Source organism: Vipera ursinii (assembly GCF_947247035.1).
Source record: "Vipera ursinii genome assembly, chromosome: 3".
NCBI lineage: Eukaryota > Metazoa > Chordata > Lepidosauria > Squamata > Viperidae > Vipera > Vipera ursinii.
This window is the reverse complement of record NC_139516.1, coordinates 212,039,113-212,061,693: the sequence shown is the minus strand read 5'-3', so window position 1 is coordinate 212,061,693 and position 22,581 is coordinate 212,039,113. Positions and strand designations below refer to the sequence as shown.

General features: G+C 58.6%; 1 protein-coding gene across 3 annotated transcripts in view; it reads left to right on the top strand.

Moving 5' to 3' along the window:
- HSF1 (heat shock transcription factor 1) overlaps positions 1-22,581 on the top strand; it is a 29,135-nt gene extending 6,554 nt beyond the window's left edge. For 2 of the 3 annotated variants that reach the window (XM_083358981.1, XM_083358979.1), the window contains exons 2-14: positions 538-646; positions 2,522-2,658; positions 2,956-3,080; positions 12,869-12,944; positions 13,184-13,245; positions 13,368-13,464; positions 14,486-14,616; positions 15,904-16,095; positions 19,694-19,780; positions 20,742-20,847; positions 20,942-21,007; positions 21,424-21,493; positions 21,856-22,581. In XM_083358981.1, the coding sequence (XP_083215107.1) occupies positions 616-646; positions 2,522-2,658; positions 2,956-3,080; positions 12,869-12,944; positions 13,184-13,245; positions 13,368-13,464; positions 14,486-14,616; positions 15,904-16,095; positions 19,694-19,780; positions 20,742-20,847; positions 20,942-21,007; positions 21,424-21,493; positions 21,856-22,061 (1,386 nt within the window). In that variant the 5' untranslated portion in view covers positions 538-615 and the 3' untranslated portion in view covers positions 22,062-22,581. The remainder of the gene's footprint in view (positions 1-537; positions 647-2,521; positions 2,659-2,955; positions 3,081-12,868; positions 12,945-13,183; positions 13,246-13,367; positions 13,465-14,485; positions 14,617-15,903; positions 16,096-19,693; positions 19,781-20,741; positions 20,848-20,941; positions 21,008-21,423; positions 21,494-21,855) is intronic. The other variant, XM_083358980.1, reaches the window with a different exon arrangement.

The window sequence follows — 22,581 nt, the reverse complement described above, 5'->3', positions numbered from 1 at the left end:
AAGATCATAAAACCAGGTGCAGCTCACTTCACATGCGGCACCTGGTTGCCTGGACCTGCCTCCTGCCCAGAGCTGCATCTTCCTGAGCTGAAAAGGCTGCTCTGTAAGGGAGTCCTCAAGTTACAACCGTGCATTTAGCAACCGTTCAAAGTTACAGTGGCACTTATGGCCGTTGCAGAATCCCCACGGTCATGTGATTGAAATTTGGATGCTTGGCAACTGACTCATATTTATGACGGTCGCAGTGTCCCGGAGGGGTCGCGTGATCCCCTTTTGTGACCTTCTGACCAGCAAAGTCAATAGGGGAAGCAGGATTCGCTTAACGGCCGTGTGACTAACCCATCAGCTGCCGTGATTCACTTAACAACCGGGTCGAGACAAGTTGTGGTACGGGACAAAACTCAGCTGTCTCACTTAACGACAGAAACCCTGGGCTGAGTTGTCGTAAGCCGAGGACTACCGCTATGCATCTAAGCTTTTCTTTTTCACGGCTCCCCCCGGCCAGCCGACGGACTCATCCTTTCTCTGTCGTTGCAGAGTGGGAACAGCTTCCATGTGTTCGATCAAGGCCAGTTTGCGAAGGAGGTCCTCCCCAAATATTTCAAACACAACAACATGGCCAGCTTTGTGCGGCAGCTGAACATGTGTGAGTATGCTCACCGCCTGGGGAAGGCCTCTTTCGGGGCTGCTTGTGGCACTTGCAGGCGGTGGAAGGAGCAAAGCGGGCGGGTCATGCCCAGAGGAGACTGCGCTCTGCCCTGGTAGCCTGCGCTGCCCTGGGGAGGCTTCTTGGGCTTTTCTTTGAGTTTAGTTAAGGCCGGGACCATGGTGCACCGCAGCGGCACCTTCTGATGTGGGGTGCATCAGGCGAGAGAAAGTTGGTCTTTCTGCTCTTCACAAAATGCCCTTGAAGCATGAAATGGGAAATAAACACTTAAGGGGTTTATCGTTTAAAGCAGGGCTCTTCAAACTTGACCCTTTTATGACTTGTGGACTTCAACTCCCAGAATTCCTCAGCCAGCGTTGCTATTGTAGTCCACAAGTCATAAAAGGGCCAAGTTTAAAGAGCCCTGGTGGCCCAGTGGTCAGAAGGCAGCATTGCAGGCTGACTCTGCCCGCTGCCAGCAGTTCAATCCTGACCAGCACAAGGTTGACTCAGCCTTCCGTCCTTCCAAGGCCGGTAAAATGAGGCGCCAGACTGATTTGGGGGGCAATGTATGCTGACTCTGTGAACCTCTTGGAGGGGGCCGTCGAGCACTGTGGAGCAGGATAGGAGCTGAAGGGCTGTTGCTGGGGCTATCGTTTCGTTGTCCTCGGTTTGGGGGTACGTTTTTTTAAAAAAATCCCTACCCTCAGTCTCTCCGTCACAGGACCGAGCATCATTTTGTAGCAATGGGCCCCAAATGTCCTGGGTTCCTAAAATAATACTTACTATTTTTTTCTATTTAAGATTAAAAAGAGTGAGAATCTGGGATGTCTGTGGGGCTCCCCCCATTGGCCTCACTGCCAGACAACGCCCACAGCACAGAAGCAGTAATCAGGTTGCCCCTAGCAATTGCAGCGCTCTAACCACTCTCCCATTCTTCCGTGTTACTGAGGGAAGGAGGAAGCCTGCCTATTTTTAGGATACGAGCCCCCAGATTTGCTGCTTGCTCGGCACGCAGCTTTTGTCAGGGCACCTGCCTCAGGGCCTGTGTGTGTGTGTGTGTGTGCGTGCATAAAGAGTGACGTTGGCTTTTGCCGGGCAGAAGAAAGGGCTGAAAGCCTGTGCAGGTGGCCCCACAGACTCCCCCCCCCCCAAGGGCAGGGGTCCTCTTCATCTCCGCTTTTCGAAGGAGGAGGGGCTTTCTGGAGCTGAACTGATCCCAGAGGGGAAGGCTACAGCTGTGAGCCATCCCAGAGGTGCTTTTTCCCAAAGGCATCCAGGCTTCTTCTTTTTTTTTGTTTAAAAACATTTCACTTCTCATCCCAGAAGCTTCTTCGGTTCTTGGCTGAGGAGTGAAAGGTTTTCAAGAGGGGGGGGGAAAAACCGACAGAGTCCAGCTGCCTTTTGGGAAAAAGCACCTTTGGAACAGCCACGAGCCGGATGGCGGAGAATCTCCACAGACTTAAGAGCACCACCGAGCAGCAACGGGAAATTGGATCACCTGTAGGTCCCGCTTCAAATCGGGCCCACCGGAGGCTTCCGAGATGACCCTTTTCATGCTTCTCCAAAAGACCCCCCCCTTCTGTCTCCAGGCAGATTTCCTTTTAGTTCCTTGACCTTTGGAAGGTTGGCTGATAAAAAGCACAGCGTATTAGAAGCAGAAGCATCCCACCATGCTGTGCAGGGGGGGGGGGGTGTCTCCAGCCTTGGCAGCTTTACGACTTGTGGGCTTCGGCCCTTGGAATTCTGGGAGTCGAAGTCCACAAGTTGTGCAGTTTGGCAAGGTTGGAGACCCCTGCGGTACGTGGCCGGCGGGTCATCTTCCCCAATCTCCTCCGGTCTGGCTGCCAACAAGCTTTGCCTCTTGTGTTTCAGACGGCTTCCGAAAGGTGATTCACATCGAGCAGGGTGGGCTGGTCAAGCCGGAGAAGGATGACACTGAATTCCAGCACCCCTACTTCCTCCGCGGCCAGGAGCATCTCCTGGAGAACATCAAGAGGAAAGTCACCAACGTAAGTCTGCCGGTTGAGCTTCAAAGGGGCCTCCCCAGAAGGGGGCTCCCCATCTGCTGCGTTTTCTGGGGTGCTGACGGAAAGGGGGCCGGCCACCACCGCCTGCTTCACCGATGCTGGGGAAGCAGATGGCCGGAGGAGGGTGCTGAGGCCCTAAGGCTCATTTGGGGCTCAGTCACGGTCGTAAGCCGAGGACTCCCTGTAGTACTTCTGAACTCTGTCCTGGCTTCTTGCCTCCGAGGCCCGCCAGCTCTTCTCCTCCTCCTGCTGAGTGATGCCCCCCCCCGCTCCCCCCAGGTGTCCGGCATAAAGAACGAGGACATCAAGGTTCGCCAGGACAGCATGAGCCAGTTGCTGACCGATGTCCAGCTGATGAAGGGCAAGCAAGAGAGCATGGACTCCAAGCTGATCGCCATGAAGCAGTACGTAGATGCGGGGGGGGGGGCGCACATGCTCTGGATTGGGGAAGTCTCCCTTCCTCTGTGTTCTAGCGCCCTCTCCTGGCAAGTGCCAGCAGAGCCTTCAGCACCCAAGGAGCTGAAATGCTCCTGAAAACTCTCTTAGCCCCGCATCCTGGTCTCATCCTGGCTTTGTGTTGTTCCGTTTCTCTCTCTGACCGAGTCTTCTTGCCGTCCTTCTTTCCGTGACACAAGATGACGTTTGAGGAGAAATCGGGTGTGGGAATCCATACGTTCCTAAAACTTGCATTCTTGTAACTTTTAACTGGAACAAAACGGGATGAACTAATTGTGGCAAGGCTGGAAGGAGAGAGACCCAGGCCAAGAGTGTTGCTCTTTCTCCTGCCCAAAAGCGTGAGAGTCCCGGTCTGTTCTGGCGTACCGGAAGGAGCAGGAAGCAAACTTTTATTGTAAATAGGACTTGTGTAAACTCACCCAGCTGTAACTCTGGAGCTGGCCCTGACTCATAAACTTGTACACACAGCTGCTGCCCCCCTCTCCTCCCCCTCCCCACCCCAGTATAGAATTACAGAATTCATTCTCATTAAACCTGCTATAAAACCTTATCAGCAGCATGCTGTGGAGAGAGGGAGAGAGAAGAGAGAGAAACCAAGATGTCCATAGACAGCACAGCTTTATCATGTTACCTGGATTCAGAACCTGCATTCAGAATCCAGTGTTACACTTGCATTGAACATCCATGCAGATCTACGGTCAGATGAACATGACCCGTGAGTAATAATGAATAGTAATAACCACACAGTTCAGTGGGAATGAATGCCCCCCCACACACACCCTTTCCTAAGGGGAATGCGGTCTCCCCCTGCTTCCCTTCAGAGGGGCAGACTCTTTGAAGTCCGGCACCTTTAAAATCATAAGTGAACCCCCCCCCCACCCCACCCCCCAACTCAGCATCCTCAGTTGCCTTGCAAAAGTCCCAGGGACCGTTTCCGCCCTCCTCCCTGGCCCCAATCCAGATCGGCTACTCGGATTGGATCTCCTAGGCACATGTCTTCTCCCCAGCAGTCACAGCTAGGTGCCCCTCGCTCTCTGGGCCTGGGTCCTCTCCCCAGCTGCCTCAGTCTCCTTCAGGGGTGGAGCACTGCCCTCCCCCCTCCCAACTCCACACCTTTTCTACCTTTTCCAGGTCCACAAGTTTGTTTCTCCTCCCCCTGCAACATTTACCATGTTTGCTGACATTTCTCTTGCCAGAGCTGTGATCTGATTATCTTCTAACCTCCGTATTTGCCTTTCCGTCTTGGTGAATTACCAGTCCTTGGCACCCACACCCTGGCACCCACCTTATTTCTCTGTCTCTCGTGGCAGATCCACGGCGCTTTTCCTCATTTCCTCAGCCAGGAAGGAAGTTGAGTTCTTGGGGGGGGGGGTTTCCCCCCTCCGTGGTAGTCTTCATTAGGTCTGTTCCACCACAACGAAATAAGCTTTCAATGCAATTTGCCCTCGGCCACAATTCTGCTCCCCTCTTGAAAGTGGAAGGATTTGTTCTTTCTCAGAAGGTTTCTGCCCTTTGCCATCAATTCCCTCTGAAGAGCAAAACCAGTGACAAGCCTTCCTGAGACAGGTCTTCAGTCTTGGCCCTTAGATGACTCGCGTGCCTGGCTGAGGAATTCTGGGAGTTGAAGTCCACAAGTCATCCAAGGGCCACGTTTGAAGAGCGCTGTCATAGACCTCAGAAGTTGAGCTCAGCTGAAGGGAATCTTACTTCTGTTCCAAAAAGAGGGTCCTTGAATGACTCCGCTGGTCTCGGAAGGGGTTGGGGAGGGAGGGAGGGAGGGAGGAGCCATTTCCCAAACGTTTCCTCCCATCTCAGCCGGCCAGCAGAGCCCCCCCCCCCTTCCCTGAGCCTCCCCCTCTAGGCACAGGAGTGGCCTTCTCTGCTAACCCTGCCCAGCTGGTCCTGAGGAATGCCAGGAGGGAGCTTCTGCTTCTCCTCTCTGGAGGGTGACCCAGACTCACCGCAGGCTGCTCCCCTGTCAGGGGCTCGGAGCCCAGGCTGACGTCATTTCTTTTGTGTACTGGTGCTCAAAAAGAGCATGCTGAATAGCCGGCTTGGCCCATCGTGAGGGATGACGGGGGTAGCCTTGGAGGGATGCAACACCCACCCTCCCGGTTTAGAAGGCAAAGGGCAGTTCCACCTACGTCCGGGCTGCCCAAACTTGGCCGCTTTACGACTTGTGGACTTCAACTCCCAGAATTCCTCAGCCAGCCACGTAAAGTTGCCAGGTTCCTGATCTAGAACATGGTGGCTGAATCGCCCTCCCGTGCCGCTCCCTCTTGTCCAGAGTTTGCTCGTCCTCTTTAATGTCGCCCTCCGCCACAGATCTAAGGCCTGTGGGGGACAGCGTGGGGCTCAGAGGATGAAGCTCCAGCCTGGCGGGATCGCCAGGGCGTTCCAGGTGGAGGGGCTTCTCCCAGGTGGCTTTGCAGATTCCAGCCAGGTTGGTCTGCCACTGCCTGAGCAGCCTCCGCCTCCCGCCTGGCAGCTCTGGCAGTTCCCCCCCTGCAGCCCTTCTCTCACCCAGGAGGCTTTTCGGCTTCTCCCAAGGAGGGCCTTCCTGGTTTCTGAGGATGGCCACCGCCGAGTTCCTCGAGCCGCCGTTCCTGTGGCCACCTTCAAGAATCGTTGGATTTTTGCCAACCCCTTTGCTGGCTTGCTTGAGGCTACCTTAGTGGACAGGCGGCCCTGGGCCCGGCCTCTGGTTTCCCCTGGCTGAAAAAAGCTGGGAGCCGGATTCCAGGTCTGGCTTTTCCCGTGAGGCCATAAATTTCCCCAAACCTCCTCCCCCCTTGCCAGCGTTTAGAAAGCAGAGGGAAAACGGGGCAAAGCGCCCAGTCCTCGGAGCCGTGGGAGGGAGGCGATCCGGTCTCTCGTGCGGCGCCCACCTGTGCCTCCTCTCTGCTGGTAAAAAGAAAGCAAAATCAGCCAGAGTTTCCTTTTTAAAATCTCATTTTCCCTGGTGCTGGAATGTCAGTCGGGGAGCATAAAGGTGGTCGATCTACGTGGTGGGCGAGGCGCTTTTCCTTAGGAAGGCTCCCTCCGTCTTCGTGCAGTTTCTCCGCCAGTTGCAGACAGCTGTTCCTCGGAAGGGGCCCCGTCTAAGCTGCCTGGTTCTGCTGGAAGGGTCAGGTGTAAATTCCAAGGTCCTTCAGCAGGCACGGAAGAGAGCCGAAAGCATGGGTCACCTGGAGCACAAAGCTGCCTTTGCAGATCCCACCAAGGTGCGTGGCTGGCACCTGGCTGCGGTAGCTGTGCCGCCTCACTAGAGTCCGGAACCGTCACGGCTGTGTTGGCTCTTGGCGGCCGCTTCTCTCGGAGCCCCCCGTGCTGGTCCGGGTATAGTCCTCGAATTATGACCAGTGACTTACGACCTGGATTCAGAGACCTGGCAGTTGGGCCTCCTCCTTAGTCCTGCAGATGCATTTTAGGCTGTCAGCAACACGGCCGCATTTTTGCACCTGTTTGCGGCAACCAAAACACTTCTGGGTTTTGGCAAAACCACCCGGTAGCGAGTGGCTGGTTCGCTTAATGACTGCGGTGGTCGCTCGACAACCATGGATTCCCTTAACAGCCGGGGTGATTTGCTCTACGGCTGCTGTAAAAAACATTGTAAAATTGGGTGGGTCACAGACTGATGCGTTTTACGTCCGTCGCAACATAGGGCTCCTATGTGTGTCAAGGGCTGCCTGGGTTGGAGGCACAGCTCAGCTCCTGGCCCGGCATCCGACGCAAGGCAGAAGCTGCAGAGGCAGAAGCAGATTTGGCCCAGACTCGGGGCTGCCTCCATCCCGCCCAGCTCCCCTGCAGGGCTCTCGGGAGGCTGCCAGGGGCTCAGCGTCCCTAGGAGCCTTTGTGGCCCTTTCCTTCCTCCCCCTCCTCCTCGGGAGATGCTAACTTCTTCCGGGGCCATGCGTCCTGCGCGCGCGCACACACACACACACACACACACACACACACCCGTTGCTCAGCCAGGTTTTCTCTAACTCGGATCTCTGGGACTGGAGCTCCTGTGATGCCTCTCCATTCGCTCTGGTGGTGGTGCGGAGAGTGCCTTTCCCTGCCCAGCAAGTTGGGTCTGGCAGGCGGCTCCTCCTGTCTCCAGCCAGGGGGGCCGGGGGCCTGCTCACCCACCCAGTTGGGCGCGCTTATTCCTGCCGCCTGCCTCGTTGCTCCAGAACAAGCTGCAAAAGCAGCAACGTTGCCCTTTTGCGGAAGTCTCCAAAACCGGCCGCTTTGAGACTGGTGGACTTCCAACTCCCAGAAGTCCCCAGCCAGCCAGGTTGAGACCCACAAGTCTCGAAGTGGCCACGTTTGGGGGCAACATTGGGTGGCTTTACGGGTGGTTCCCTTCCCCGAGAGGCTCTGGGGCAGCAGGAGAGGCGGCCAGGCTGAAGCGGGAAAGAGGCGAGAGACTTTGTGGGCTTTTCTGTTGCTGACGAAATGGTTCGACCGAAGCTTCAGGGTGAGGGGAAGAAAGATTTCCACTGAAGCCGAGGGAGCAGCCGGCCATCTGCAGCCCAGGAAGACGTGATCCTCAGCCGCCCCGACGGCCATCGAAGCTTTTTCCCCCTCAAAGAGACTCTACCGAGGAAGCAGGCGGTGGTGCCTCGTGGGCCGCTCGGTGCTTCGTAGACTCGCCTCGCAAGTAGCTGAGGGCTCCGCTTGAGGTTGCCAAGTCCTGCCCAGGCCTCTCTCGCGCTGGGTGGGGAAGGGCTGCCTTTCCCCGTTTGGAGCAGCGCTGTGAGAGTTGGCGTCGTTCTCCGCTTAGGAAGCTCTCTCCCTCTTGGCCTCCAAAGAGCTCCCGTTTCCTCGGGCCTCTCCTTCCCCTTCCTGCCTTTCCGTTTGTCTTGGATCCCCCACGGCCTCCTCGGGATGGAATCCGTGAGCCAGAGGCCGTTCCTTCCTCTGCGGTTTTGAATCTGATCTCTCCCTCTAAAGGCTTCGGTCGGCCCCTTGGCCGCAAAACGTGGCCCGCTGGGCTGGCTTGCTGGAGACCGGCCTCCTTCCCCCAGCTCTGGGCTGCGGGTGAGGAGGCCGGGGTGGACAGCGGGGCCCCCTGGGCACGGGCAGCGCTTCCTCAGCTGGGGGCAGCCGTGGGGAGGGCAGCAGCGCCCTCGGCCCGTAAATCCCGTCTTGGCTGAAAGGGCAGCAGCCCCGCTTGGGAGGAGGAAGAAGCCTCGTTGTCTTTCGTGGGCTTGGGAACCTGGACCAGCAGGTTTTCCCCACTCTGTGTGTGTGTGTGTGTGTGTGTGTGTGTGTGTGTGTGTGTGTGTGTGTGTGTGTGTTTTCAGCAAAGCGCAAGGTGGAAGACCCGCCTCTTGAAGAGAGAGAGTGCCCTTTCTGGTGCCTGGAGGTTTCTGGTGCCTGGAGGTTTCACACAGTGGGTCCGATCTGGCGGAAAGGGGGAGGCCCAGAGGGGTCTCTGGGCAGGACCACGGAATTCATTCCCAGGGCTCTGCTTTCATTCACCTCCTCTCGTTTGGTCCCGAGCTGCGTTTGGAGGACGGCTTCCCTCCTACTGGAAGTTAGCTTTGGTCTCGGTGGTCAGTCGGTCAGTCTGGCTCCTGTTTGCAGGAGAGAAAAGGAATTTGTAGGAAAGGATGGGGGCTCCATTTACTGTGAAAGAAGTAGTGAAGCTTCCGAGTGTGAGAAATAGTATTTTTGGCAGTGTCTGAAATGAAGTTTAGAGCAAAAAATTGGACACGGAAAGGAAGAGCAAAGAGGCGAAAGGAATGAGTGCAGCCCACTCAGGCTGCGGTTCGACAGGGCAGGAGAGGATGGTAACTTTGAGGAAGTGCGGCAGTGGTGTCATTTGGGCACTGACCTACCTGGCAGGCTGGCGTTTGCTTTCGATCAGCTCCTGGAAAACGCGAGGAAGGGGATGCGTGGCATGTTGCGGGTTTAGGAGGAAGAGAATAGGCTTCAACTACAACGTGCCTCGCTTGAGCATGGAGGCGCCCGACCTCCCTTGGCTGGGGCTGTTTCCTGACTCCGTGGCTGCCTGGGTTTGGGAAAGGTTAGAGCTACAGGAAGCCATTGAAAGCGGAGTCTGAAGTCTGACTCCGAAAGTGCCTCAAATCCCCCAAAGAGAGGCGGGCCGGGGTCCGATAAAATTTAGGACCGATCTGAACGGAGCTGCAGAGGGGCTCAAGCACGGCCAGGGCTGGGCACGGGTGCCCGTCTCACCTTTTGGTGCCCACTTCCCCATAAGGCAGACCTGCTCCCCTCCCTGCCTCACGGAGGGGGGGGCTTGGCGGGTTTTCTGGGGTCGTCCAGGGTCAGGGCAGCTTCCCAGGGAAGGAGCCTCTTGGAGATGCTCAGGTTGCAGGGGGCCTCCTTCTGTTTTTCTTCTTCTTTTAACATCAGGCATAAGAAAGACAGTTGCGTTTCTTAATAGGTTTGGGGGAACTATTCTAAAAGTTCTGCTAAAGAGCACTCTGTACGCTTTTTAAACGAAAAGAAAATCTTTAACGAATCAAATCCAGATGTTTTTTTCCTGGAGAGCTGTAAGCTGTTTCTGTCTTCCTCCGTTCCCTCCTGCCCACCTTGACTGGGGAGGAGAAGGCGGCTGGGCCCGTCGCCCGGCTGGCTGGCCCAGCAGAGAGAGGGAGGCTCGGTCAGGGCGGGAGGCCCAGAGCTCTGCAAAGCCAGGCTAGGCCTCTTCAGGGGGAGATGCCTGGGGAAGAAGGCAGGCTTGGGGAAGGCCGCGGAAGGGACAGGGCCAAAGGCACAGGTGCATCCACCTGGCTGGGCCACTGCAGGCAGGTGTCACTCAGCCTGGCCTCTCTCAGCACAGCCCACCTTATTGTCCCCCCCTCCCCTGCCAATCTGCCAGCAGCCTCCTGATTAAGCTGCTCGCTGGCTCCCTCCGTGCCTTTGATCAGTGGCCTCCTCCCGCAGGTGCCCTGAAGCGGTCCCCCCCCACCTGTCTCTCTGTGCTGTTTGATCTTTTCATTTGGGAGGGAGGAGGGGGCCCAGCAGGGCCTCCCAGGGTGGCTGTTTACCTGCATCACTTTCCACCGCAGCCCTTCTCTCCCCCACCTTCGCTAATGGGCAAGTTGGAGAAAGCTTAGATTCTCTTGTCGTTCTCCTGAGAATTCTGAGTATCCAAAAAAATAAATAAATAATAATCCTTAATTTCACCATGCAGAAGTTTTCTGTTTTAGCCACTGCAGCACCTTGAGTGACTGAACGCAGGGTGCGCCGTTTCTTTAAAAATAAATGCAAACCTGAACTTATTGGATTGAGCCAGAATGACTTATCTCCCCCTGGAAGGATAAGGAAGGGGGGGTGTCTCTAAATTTTCAGTTGAGGGTCAGGGTCAGGCCAAATGCGAGGGAGGGACAGTGGGAGTTGCTGAGAGCACAGCAGCTATTTATTTATTAGCTTAATTTAGTTTGCCACTCATCTCCAATTCAAAACTGCCTAGCAGCAGTTAAAAACCATATTAAACAAAACACATGTACACACACACACACACACACACATCTATAGTTAGATAGACAAACGCACGCATGTAAGCTCAGTCAGCCACCAGGATGAACAAAAGCCCTCAAGAAGACAATCCTGATGGGGGCTGTGCGTTCATCAACCAAAGAGCAATATTGGTGGGGCCAGCGTATCACAACAGCAGCCACTGTCAAGTTTATTAGTTGTTATCCTTACTACCCTTTCGGTCAGAATTTATAGGTTTGTAATTTTGATTTCCTCTTTTCAGTAGACGCTCCTCCTTCCCCCATTTTCTCACTTCCATCCCATTCCGGCTCACTTCATCACTTTGAATTTTGTTCAGTTTTGTTTTACCTTCTTCAGAACGTGATATTCTTTGAAACTGTTCTGTATTTCCTCTGTTGTTTTAATATTAACTTTTCATTCCTCTTTTTGTTCCATTTTTCCCCTCTATTCATATTGCATAGACTGAGGATGAGGTATATCGTGTAAGGAGGGGTTTTTTCCGGGGTGGGGTGGGGTGTCGGTATCGCTGCCTGTGGGGCAGCATGCCGGGCGTGTAACCAGAGCCCAGCCTTAGCTCCAGCCTCCTCGCAGGGGGAGCTCTGATCCGGAGGCCGCCTCCTTGCAAGTCAACACAAAGCTACCGTGTGTCCCGGCAATCCAGGAGCGAACCTAATTCGGGAAGAGTAGCGAAGGTTTCTCTTACGCTCCGGATCTTGACGACCGTTTTTACTTAACCCAAGATTCGCCGCTAGAGCAATTCGTTCCTTCTGCGTGGCAAGCATTCAAAATATTTTATTTATTTATTCCATTTCTATAGCTGCCCGGCTCAACAAAGTGGCTCAGCTTACAATTCTAAAACCATAAAACAATTTAAAAATATCAAAACAATAAATGTGACAGCAACCGTGATGATCAACTAATAGTAGAGCCAAGTAACGGAGCCTTCACACATCCCAAGTGCCAGGCACAAGTACATTTTATTCTAAACTGCTAAAGAGAGCTTTGGCTGTGTTTACTTATTTTTTAAAATAAAATAATAAAAGAAGTAATAAGTAATATTTGTAGATGCTAAAAATGCACTGCAGGGTGGGATGGGTCCACCGTGACTAGAGGCTCTTAAGCGATTGGATAACCACTTGTCTGAAATAGCGTAGGATTGGACTGGAAGACCTCCAGATGGCATAGTGGGGTTGGACTAGAAGACCTCCAAGGTCCCTTCCAGCTCTTGTCATTCTGAGATCCTGGAGACAGAGACCAAACTGTTGCTGCCCTCAAGTCTGCATTGGCAGACAAAACAGATTGGGGGGGGCACAATTCTTCCGCTTCTCTCTCTGAAAGCAAAGCACCCTGTGGCTGGGTAGCATTGTAGGTCGCCCTCATTTAGTGACTCTCTGTGATTATGAGGGTGAAGGAAAAGTAATTTTGCAACCAGTCCTCCTATTTACCACCTTTGCAGGTCTGTAAAGCAACGGAAAACCGAAATAAGATCACAAGCACAGCCATGGTTTCACTTAATGACCCACTTTGCCTAATGACCAAGTTGCAGGTCCCAGTTGTCACTAAACAAGGACTGTGCCGGCTCTGCCATCTTCGGCGTGGCAGCTGGCTAGCAGCCTGCCATCCGTGGTTAGGGGGGAGGGGAGGAAGAGCAAGTGGGCAATGAGCATGTGTGGGGCAGAGATGGGAAATGGGGAGGGCGGGCTGCCATCTTGGTGGGGACCAGAGAGATGCACGGAAGCAGCCTGTGCCAGTCTTCAAGGCCACGAAGCCTGGGCATGGGATGGGGAGTGCCCCAAACGATCCACTGGTTCCGAAAACACCTCTGCGGCGCTCCATTGGCCGAAGACGAAGTGGTCGGGGGGAGGACAGGAGGAGGGGAAATGTTTGTAGCCTTTTGAGTGGTAACTTTAGTTCTAGCCTGCCTTCACTGCAACCAACGGTCCTTAGTAAAAGAACCCGTCACTTCAACCAGTTGGAGCCGAGGGTCTTTCTTTCCCAGGGATCCGAGCGGGGCAGCTCTGACAGACCGCCGGTGGTCTCCCTTGGGGGGTGGGGGTTTTCTAGGAGATACCCAGACCCAGACTAAAGCTTTGCCGGCTCCCTTCAGTCGGGTACCTGCAGGGTGCGTGCCAGCTCCCCCCCCTCATCTGGCGCCCCCATGGGCTGCCCTCTGCTTGGAAGGGATGCCCGTCTGCAGGAGGCCCTTTGCAGCCTCCGTCTTCAGGGGCAGCTAACAAGGCCGACTCTCGTAACGGCCCGGTCGCCCCTCTCCTTGCAGCGAGAACGAGGCCCTGTGGCGAGAGGTGGCCAGCTTGCGCCAGAAGCACACGCAGCAGCAGAAGGTCGTCAGTAAGGTGAGTTTGGCCCCCCCCCGCCCAGCTCAAGAGCAAGGAGGGCCCTGCTGTGAATCCACAGTCTGCCCAAAGAGCGGAGGGAGATCACAGCAGATTAAGGCTAGATCCTCCATCCCTGAGTCCAGAGATCCAGCAGCCCCTCTGCCTTCTCTCCCTGGGCTGCCTCGGTCCTCCCAGCTCCTGCCCCCCCCCCATGCGCAGCGGGCAGCAGCCTCACCGGCCTCCTTCCTTCTCTGCAGCTCATCCAGTTCCTGATTTCCTTGGTGCAGTCCAACCGTATCCTCGGGGTGAAGAGGAAGATGTAAGTGAGCCCCCAGGGGTGCACGGTTGATTGGCAGCCGGGGGGGAAGCTCTGGGTCTGGCAGGGTGGGCCGGGGGCCCGGCTGCAGGGTGGCCTCACCGCCCCCTGGCTCTCCCTTGCAGCCCCCTGATGCTGAACGACGGCGGTTCACCCCACAGCATGCCCAAGTACGGCCGGCAGTACTCCTTGGAGCACCTCCACAGCCCGTCCCCCTACTCGGTGAGCAGGGAGGGGTGTTGCTTAGGCTGGGTGGTTGCCTTCCCTTGTTGTGTTTTCACACACACACACACACACACACACACACACCCCTCCTCCAGGTGTCCCTGGGCAGATTCTGCAAGAGGGTGTCTCTCCCCTAACTTCCCTTCCGGCTCCCACTCCCACACGCAACCAGCCTGCCTGCCGTGCCTCCTCTTCTGACCCTGCCCACCTTCCCCCCACACACACACACACACAAGGGGCTGCACAGCTGATGATTCCCAGCCTTGCGGCACGGCTCTGGCCACGTCTGGTGTCTGGGCAGCTGCAAAGGTTGCGTCCTCCGGTGGGAGTTTTACCTGGTGCTAATTGATGCTTCCTGGAGTCCCCCGGTGGTCTTTTCCCCCCCCAGTGCTAAGCAGGCCGGGCTCTGCTGGGCTGCCTCTGACAGGCCGCTGCAGCCCGCCGGACTCCTGCCGGCCCTTGGACCTGCATCCTCGGACAGGGGGCCCCACACGGCCTTGGGTCGGGGGGGGGGGAGAATCTGAGTGTAGCTCTCCCAACAAACGAATGTCGTTAAAAGCATCCTAGGTCCCGCCTGAGCTTTCCTGAGCTGCAGCTCACCAAGGCTGCTTCTGCCTTTTAACGAACTCAATCGTGCCGGGATCCTGCTGTTTTTTGCCCCCGTAGATGCAGCGCTCTTCCCAGGTTGTGCCAGCCCAGGAGTTGTGGCCCCTTAATCCAGCCCGGCCTTTCCGCCTCTCTTCCCCCAAGGCCCCTCCTGGCCTCCCTGCCAGCCCACCTTCTCCCTTCTGGCCGGGCTGAATTGCCAGGGGGTTTCCTGGGGGGGGCAGGGGGGGAGGCAGTTTCTCAGGGTTCCTGCTGGAGGGAGGAGTGGGGGGAAGGAAGGGGCCCCTCCTGAAAAGACCCCTGTGAATGGGGCCCCGTGCTTCACTCACCTCTTGGGGAGGGAGGGGCGGGCTGCCTCTTGGCCCACGGCTGGCAGGGGGAAAGACCCATCTCCCCCCCCTTCTCATTGCAGGCGTCCTCCCCAGCGTACGGCGGCCCCAAGCTCTACTCTCCTGACTCCGGCCCCATCATCTCCGATGTGACCGAACTGGCCCAGTCCAGCCCGTCCCCCTGCCCCAGCAGCGGCAGCTTTGAGGAGGAGAGGTAGGCGGCTTCTCTGGGCGGGGAGGGCCAGGCTGCCCCCTCCTTTCCCCAGGAGGTTCCGGGGGGGGGTGCTGTCTCTCCTGGGGGGGGAGGTGTCTGGAGTTTCGGCCTGCCGCTGCTCAGGTTTGCATCTGCACCCAAAGGGGAGAGCTGAGCCATTCTCCTCCTCCGCTTCCCAGCGAGAAAAGGGAAACTGGTTCAAAAGTTTGGCGCGACTCGATTGCCGGTTCACGGTCGCTTGGTGGCTTTCTCTTCCTGATCCCGTTGGCGACGGGGATCTCAGCCGGATGGGTGAGCTCTGCTCCCGTCACTCACCGGTGGCTCTGATGCTAGTTTCCAGGAGCCCTGCACCCATGCTGCTCAGCCTCAAGAGGACTCTGGGGCCAGGAATCCTGCTCTCTGCACTCTCGGGCCCTTGACAGGGCAACGGCTTGCTTGGCCCCCTGCCCATGTTCGCTGGGTCCTCAGGACCCCAGCCCCCCATTGCTTCCTCTCCCCCACCCCTCGCCCTGCCAGAGGATGGAGCCCCAGCACGGACGTCGTGGCCAGAGGAGCTCCTGCTTTTAAAGGGGGAGGGAGCTGCTTGCCAAAATGGGTCAGTTCTGCTCTCTTTTTCCGTCTCCGGAACCTCCGGACTGCGAACACTGGACATGCTCCCCATCTCCATGGTCGCCACGGTATAAAAAGATGTTGGGGCTCTGGAAAGAGTGCAAAGAAGAGCAACAAAGATGATTAGGGGGATGGAAGTAACGAAGAACAACTGCAGGGAATGGGTGTGTCTAGTTTAATGAAGAGAAGGACCAGGGGCCACAGGATAGCAGTCTTCCAGTATCTCAGGGGCTGCCCCAAAGAAGAGGGAGTCAAGCTCTTCTCCAGAGCACCCGAAGGCAGGACCAGGAACGACAGATGCAAACTAGTCAAGGAGAGAAGCAACCCGGAATTAAGGAGAAACTTCCTGACAGTTAGAAACAATTAATCAGCGGAACACCTTGCCTCCAGAGGTGGTGAATGCTCCAACACTGGAAGGTTTTCAAGAAGAGACTGGACAGCCATTTGTGTTATCCTGTTATCTGCCCCCAGGGTTTGCCCTCCCCCTTCAGACCCCCCCCCCAGGGGCCAACACCTTTGCCAGCTCTTAAGAAGAGGAGAGGAGTTGGGGGTGGGGCAGCTCTGTGGTGCTGGTGGGACCCTCCCCATTCTTGCCTGCAGCCAGAAGCCTCGCCCCCAAAGCCCCTGGCCTTTCTCGCCTTCATTGCTCCTCCTCCTCCCCCCCTCCTTTTTCCTCAGGAGCAGCCCCTTGGTCCGCATCAAAGAAGAGCCCCCCAGCCCCTCGTGCAGCCCCTCCGCCGAGGACGTCGGCCCCCCGCTCTCGCCCTCCACGTTCATCGACTCCATCTTCCGGGAGGAGCAGCCCACCAGCACGTCGGCCGCGGCCCCTCCCGCCCAGGAAAAGTGCCTCAGCGTGGCCTGCCTTGACAAGTGAGCGTGGGGCATCAGGCCCGGGGAGGAGGGGTCCCATCCCCTCTCTTGCCCACTACCCCGCCCAGGGCCCTCCGGCCTTGGCAACCTACAACTCCCAGCATGCCCCAGCCAGCCAAGTCTGCAACTTGCCAGGTTTGGAGACCCCTGGCCTGGGCTAAGAAGCCAGGGCTGGGCACGAGGGGCCAACAGCTTCGTGGACTGGAGTTTGCCGGGGTCTGAAGGTGCTCCCCCCCCGCCTCCTTCTTCTGGCGAACGAGGGAGGGGCTCGTCTGAGAGACTTTCTCACGCTCCTTTCTCGGCCTGGCTCACGCCCCGCTCTCCCCCTTAGCGGAAGGGGCTGCGTTTGTCCTTCGGGGCCCTTTCTGTGCCCTCTGCCCCCGCTCAGTGGCCCTCCCGCCAGGGGCAGACGCAGCCCCTTACGCTAAGGCTGCCCTCTGCCCCACGGACCGACGGGCAGTATCCCAGGGCTGGAAAGCACTCCGGCCTTGGGCGCAGCAGGCCCTCCCAGAGCCGCAGAGACCCAGATCTTGCCTGCCAGGCTGCAGCCCAACAGGGGCTGAGCTGCCCAGGTGGCTTCCGCTGGTTCAGCCAGACGTGGGGCTGGCAGACAAAGGCCGGAGCAAAGCAGCAGCCTCAGGTGGTCCAGGTGTGGCCACGCTCCGCCCCGCCCTGTCCTCAGTGGCCGCTTCTGCCCTGGAGACGGCCGTCCCTCCATCAGCTGGTCTGCACAGGGAGCCCTCGGCTCACCACAGCTTGTTTAGTGACCTTTCAGAGTTACGACGGCACTGTTAAAAGTGACCCGTGGCCATTTTTCACACTCACGACCTTTCCAGCTCCCCCAGGGTCAGGTGATCAAGATTCAGACGCTTGGCAGCCGACTCATCTTTACGACGGTTGCAATCCCCCGGGTCAGTGGGGGAGCTGGATTCTCTTAACAGCTGGGTTACTAAATTATCAGCTGTAGTGATTCGCTGAACAGCTGGGGCAAGAACAGTCATAAAATGGGGCAAAACCCACTTAACAAACGTCTCGCTTAACCACAGAAATGTTGGGCTCCGCTGCGGTCGTAAGGTGAGGACTCCCCGTACCAGGAGTGGCCTGGCCCTTTCCCGAGGGGCAGAGCTTCCCCTGGTGCTGGGGCAGCTTCCCTCCCTGCCACGTAGCCAGAGGCAGACCCTCCCTCAGACCCCCGGGGGCTCCTGGGCCTCGCTTGGCAGTTGGGCCAGCCGGGCACCACCGCTCGCTCCTCCCCAGGCCGCTCGGCTGCTCTGCCCGTCTGGGGCTGCATCTTGAGACAGTCTTCCTGGAGGGAACTGGGGGTCGACGCTGTCTAGGGCACAGGTCGGCAACCTGCGGCTCCGGAGCCGCATGCGGCTCTTTGAGCCGTCTCTTGCGGCTCCCAGCCGCCCGGTGCGCGCGCACCTCTTCCAACGGGCAGTGGTGCGCGCGCACCTCTCCAAATGGAGAGTGGCACCGCCCGTTTGGAGAGGTGCACGCGCACGTCCCCGAATGGGCGGAGGTGCGCGCGCACCTCCCCAAACCTTTGGAGAGGTGCGCGCGTACCACCGCGCGAATGCGCAGCGGTGCCGCTCTTTCAGGAAGCCCGCCGCGGCCCGTCTGTGAAGCTGCCGAAAGCGGCAGCTTAGCAGACGGGCCGCGGCAGCTTCCGCAAAGAGCGGCGCCCCTGCCCATTCCGAGAGGTGCGCGCGCACCTCTCCGAACGACCGGAGGTGCGCGCGTACCTCCGCGCGAATGGGCAGCGGTGCCGCTCTTTCAGGAAGCCCGCCGCGGCCCGTCTGTGAAGCTGCCGAAAGCGGCAGCTTTGCAGACGGGCCGCGGCAGCTTCCGCAAAGAGCGGCGCCCCTGCCCATTCCGAAAGCGGCAGCTTCCTGAAAGAGCGGCACCGCTGCCCGTTCGCGCGGAGGTATGCGCGCACCTCCCCAAAGGTTTGGGGAGGTGCGCGCGCAACTCCGGTCGTTCGGAGAGGTGCGCGCGCACCTCTCGGAATGGGCAGGGGCGCCGCTCTTTGCGGAAGCTGCCACGGCCCGTCTGCAAAGCTGCCGAAAGCGGCAGCTTTGCAGACGGGCCGTCGCCATCGGGCAACCGGGAACCGGTTCCATCTCATTTTTAAAAAAATGGCAGCCGCGTGCGTCCGCGCATGCGCAAAAAACCTTTTTGCGCATGCGCGTGCATGGACACACGCACACGGCTCCCTCTTTTTTTTAATTTGTGATGGAACCGGTTCCCAGTGGCTCTTTTTCTTTTTTAGGTTGCCGACCCCTGGTCTAGGGGGACAGGCCCCAAAGGGCTTCAGCTCCGCAGGGCCCTGGGCGAGCAGAGCCCCTGGCCTGACTACCTCCAAGAGGGTGGGCTGCCCCCCTCTCGGCCGCTGACCAGCCTTGAAGCCCCCTCAGGCTGGCTGGCCCTGGGACAGGGTGATTTGGCTAAGGGGACACAGCAGGGTGCCCAGCCTTGGCAGACTTGTGGACTTCAACTCCCAGCTATGCTTCCTTCCTCGACCATGTGGTCCCGTCCCAGGGCCTGTAGCGCCTGCTATGCTGGCTGAGGAATTCTGGGAATTGAAGTCCACAAATCTGGACGTTGCCAAGTTTGGAGAGCCCTGACCTAGTGGGGCCTTATGGGGCAGACACAGAAGGCCAGGAAGGACTGGGATTCTCCTCTCTGCCCCAGAGGCCCTTCTGCACTGGGGGGGAGGGGGGTTGGGGTGGGGGGGCAGACGTGCCGAGAGCCCCAGTGTTGCCTGGCCTCCCGGCCTGGGCAAGATGGATGGGGCTGCCTTTGGCACAGAGGGGGTCACTTATGCGCCCTCTCTGGGCTGTGCGGTTCAAAGCTCTCTGGGAGCCCTATGGAGCCAACTCCCCCTTGAGCTTCGGATGGCCCCGGATCTCCGGTCCTTTCGCCACGGCCTCAAAACACTCCTTTTCCATCAGGCTGGCCTAGAGTCTAGACTGACAAGGATTTTAATTATGTTTTTAATTTTTAACTTAATTTTAGTTTTAATTTATTCTACTGGGGCTATTAATCTAATTTCTTTTTAACTTTTGTATTATTGTATTTTATTGTTGTTAGCCGCCCTGAGTCCTTCGGGAGATAGGGCAGCATATAAGTCCCAATAATAAATAAATAAATAAATAAAATAAAGCCCCCTGAAGGGTCAGGAAGTAGAGGCAGCCCCCCCGACCCCCAGACACACACACACACACACACACACACACACACACACACACACACACAGCAGAGTCAGTCTGGGGCGGCCTCCGTTCTTCCCTGGCAGGAAGGGGGCTGGGCCTCGCCTGTGGGGGAGACCATCGCTCGGGCCCTGCAAGGGTCAGAGCTGGGCACCTTTGAGGGCCCTTCGGGTCCTGCCCATCGCATTCTCCCCTCTGAGCAACGGGGGGCTCAGAGCTGGCAAGGAAGCCCCGCCTGGGACAAACTGCGAGGCGCCCTGCCCTTGATCTTGGGGGGTGGGCTCTCCGAGAAGCCCTTCTCTGGCTGGTCAAGTGCCCCCCCTCCCCTCCCCCGGGCGACAGGCCTGTGGGCCTTCTCCATCGACGCTTCTTCTTGTATCTTTCAGTGTGGGTCGCGCTGCGCAGATGTCCGAGGTCACCTGCCTTTTCCCCAGCCCTTCCTCTTCCTCCCTGCACTGCAGACCGCAGCAAGGGTTAGCATTCCTCAGGCACCCATGGCTGCCCCCTTGGCAGACGTGGGGAGGGAGCCGGGAGGGGGAAGCGGAGCGGAGGGGGGGGCTGCTTCAGCTCTGAGAGCCTTAGGAGCCCCCCCAGCGCCAGAGACTCAGCCTTGTTCGCCCCACTAAGGACAGAGCAGCCCCTGAATTTGCAGCCAGGGCATCTGCCCAGCCTCCCCCCACCCCCACCTGTAGGACCGCTGCTGCTGGGAGCAGAGTTGGGCCGGCCGCAGGGCAGCCTTTCCTGGGGCTTGGGGAGTTGCAAACTGGCTGGCGTGGGCGGACTTGAACCCAAGACCGGGGGGCTTACGTCTTCCAAGCCTGGAGCTCTCCTGATGGCTCTCCGGAGGGGGCTGTTCCCGCTGGCTGTCGGGGAGACGGATGGCAGGGAGTGTCCAGGCCCGCCCTGCTTGGTGGTCTCGCTGACTAGCTGAGAAGGGGGCTCTGGGCGGCTCAAGCAGCAGTTATGGGTCCAGCTGGCCTCTTCACACCCTAGGGGGCCTGGCCTGGCTCTTTTCTTCCCCCCCCCCGGCCCCGGGCATAGTCTGTTGACCCCTCCTCCCAGACCCCCCCAGTTACCTCCCTGGGTCTCTGCTGGTTCTTGGGAGGGGCTGCGACTGCAGGGTGGTTCTGCTGAGTGCCCTCTTGCACGTGGGACCAGGGACCCCCAGGCAGCCCTCGTGAAACGCGCCCTTGGGTGGCACAGGCACAAATAACACAGGGGCAGCTGGTGGCAGGCGGGGAGGGGTCCCTTTGGAGCAGGGGTGAGCCCAGGCAGGGCCCTTCTCGGTGCTTTCATCCTCCACACGCCCCCATAGATCCCGGAGGGGGAATGACAGGCAGGTGGCATTGGCAGGAGTGCCCAGAGAGGCTGTGGCATGCTCTGCCCTTGCCCCTGCCCCTCCCCGCCTCACGCGGTGCCCTTTGGCCTCCCCAGGAACGAGCTGAGCGAGCACCTGGAGACGATCGATTCCAGCCTGGACCACCTCCAGAACATGCTGAGCAGCCACAGCTTCAGCGTGGACACCAGCGCCTTGCTGGACGTAAGGCCTCCCCTCGGAGCCTTGGGCAGGGGGTGGGCTTCTGGGCGAGGGGACCCTCCTCCCTAACCCTCCCCTTCCTCCCCCCCCCCCGCAGCTCTTCAGCCCTTCCGTGGGGGTGACGGACATGAACCTGCCGGATCTGGACAGCAGCTTGGCCAGCGTGAGTCTGCCTTTGCAGAGACCCCCTTCACCCCCCCCCCCCCGAGGCTGAGCTGTCCCCTCAGTCCTCCCTCGCTCAGGGGGGGGGCCTTCCTTCCCTTCGGAGAATGCTGACCTCTGGATAGACGTGAGCGGCTTTGGGCTCATAGGCCAGTCGCCAGAGGCTTCCCTCTCCCTGGGGGTCCCTGGGGTCACACTCATCCCCCCCCCGCCAGGAAGTGGCAGCCCTCCTCTAAGCGGGAGGGAGGCAAGAACCACGGTGGAAGGAAAGGATGTGGGGGAAGGGGGCTGTGTTTCCCCCGGATCAGGGCGGGCAGGTGGTCTCCTGCTGGGGGGAATCTGTGAGGGAGGGGTCTGCCCTTGGGCTCCCCCCCCACACACACAATGGCTTCTCATCCCTGTGGGGGCCTTTTGCAGATCCAGGAGCTCCTCTCCTCGCAGGAGCCGCAGAAGCCAGCCGAGGGGGAAGACGCCACGGCAGACACAGGTGGGCACCGGGCTCTGAATGCTGGTGTGTGCGCAGCCCGGCATGGAGGGGCCAGCTGGGGCAGGGGGTGGGAAGACCCCAGGCGGCCCCAGGCAGGCAGGCCGAAAGGTCTGCATGCCCCTGTCACCCCTGACCCCGTGGAGGACCCTCTGAGGCAGGGCTGGGCAGCCTTTCCTGCCCCTTTACCACCCGTGGACTTCAACTCCCAGAATTCCCCAGCCGGCGTGGCTCCGTTGGGGTCCACGGGCGGAGACGTTCCCCTGGCTGTCCAGCCCTGCTGTGAGGGCTCCTGAGGCCATCGGAGGCTGCCTTCCCCCCCCCCTCTGATCTGTGTCTCCCCCCCCCTTTCTCTGCCTTGCCAGGCAAGCAGTTGGTGCATTACACGGCCCAGCCTCTCTTCCTGGTGGACTCCAACACGGTGGACGTGGGCAGTGCGGACGTGCCCATTTTCTTCGAGCTGGGGGAAGGAGCCGGCTTCCCCGAGGGAGAGGACGGCCTGGAGGAGCCCGGCCTCTCCCTGCTCTCTGGGACGGAGCACGCCAAGCCCCAGGACCCGGCGGTCTCCTAAGGCCCAGCTCAGCGGGGGAGGCCTGCCGCAGCCTCCCTCTGCCCTGCCCGGCCGGGGCCAGCTCCTTCGGGACAGACGAGAGGGCCGCTGTGTGCCCGCTCCCCACGGCGGTGCTGTGGGCCCGGCTCTCGGGAAGCAGCCCTGGGCTCGGAGGGGCGTGGGGGGGCCGTGGGGCCACAGGACGTTGGCCCCCAGGCCTCGTCTGCGTGACGGTTAGCCTCCTTGCCTGTCCGAGAGACTCTGCGGCTCCTCCGAGCATCGGCCGAAGGGCGGGGGGGAGCTCCAGGGTCCGGCTGCAGCCTCCCGGGGACCCCCGCGAGAAGGTTCCCCAACGGGGGTTTATTTTATTTCCCTTGGCTTAGCAGTGAAGGGTTTGTACATTTACATTTTGATTGTTACTAGAAAAATTGTATTTTGAATTTTTACATAAGGGAAGACGCTACCTGCCCCTTCCTCTCTCTTCTCTCACAATATAAATATCTATATATACGTGCTCAAATATATCTATATCTCTACGGAA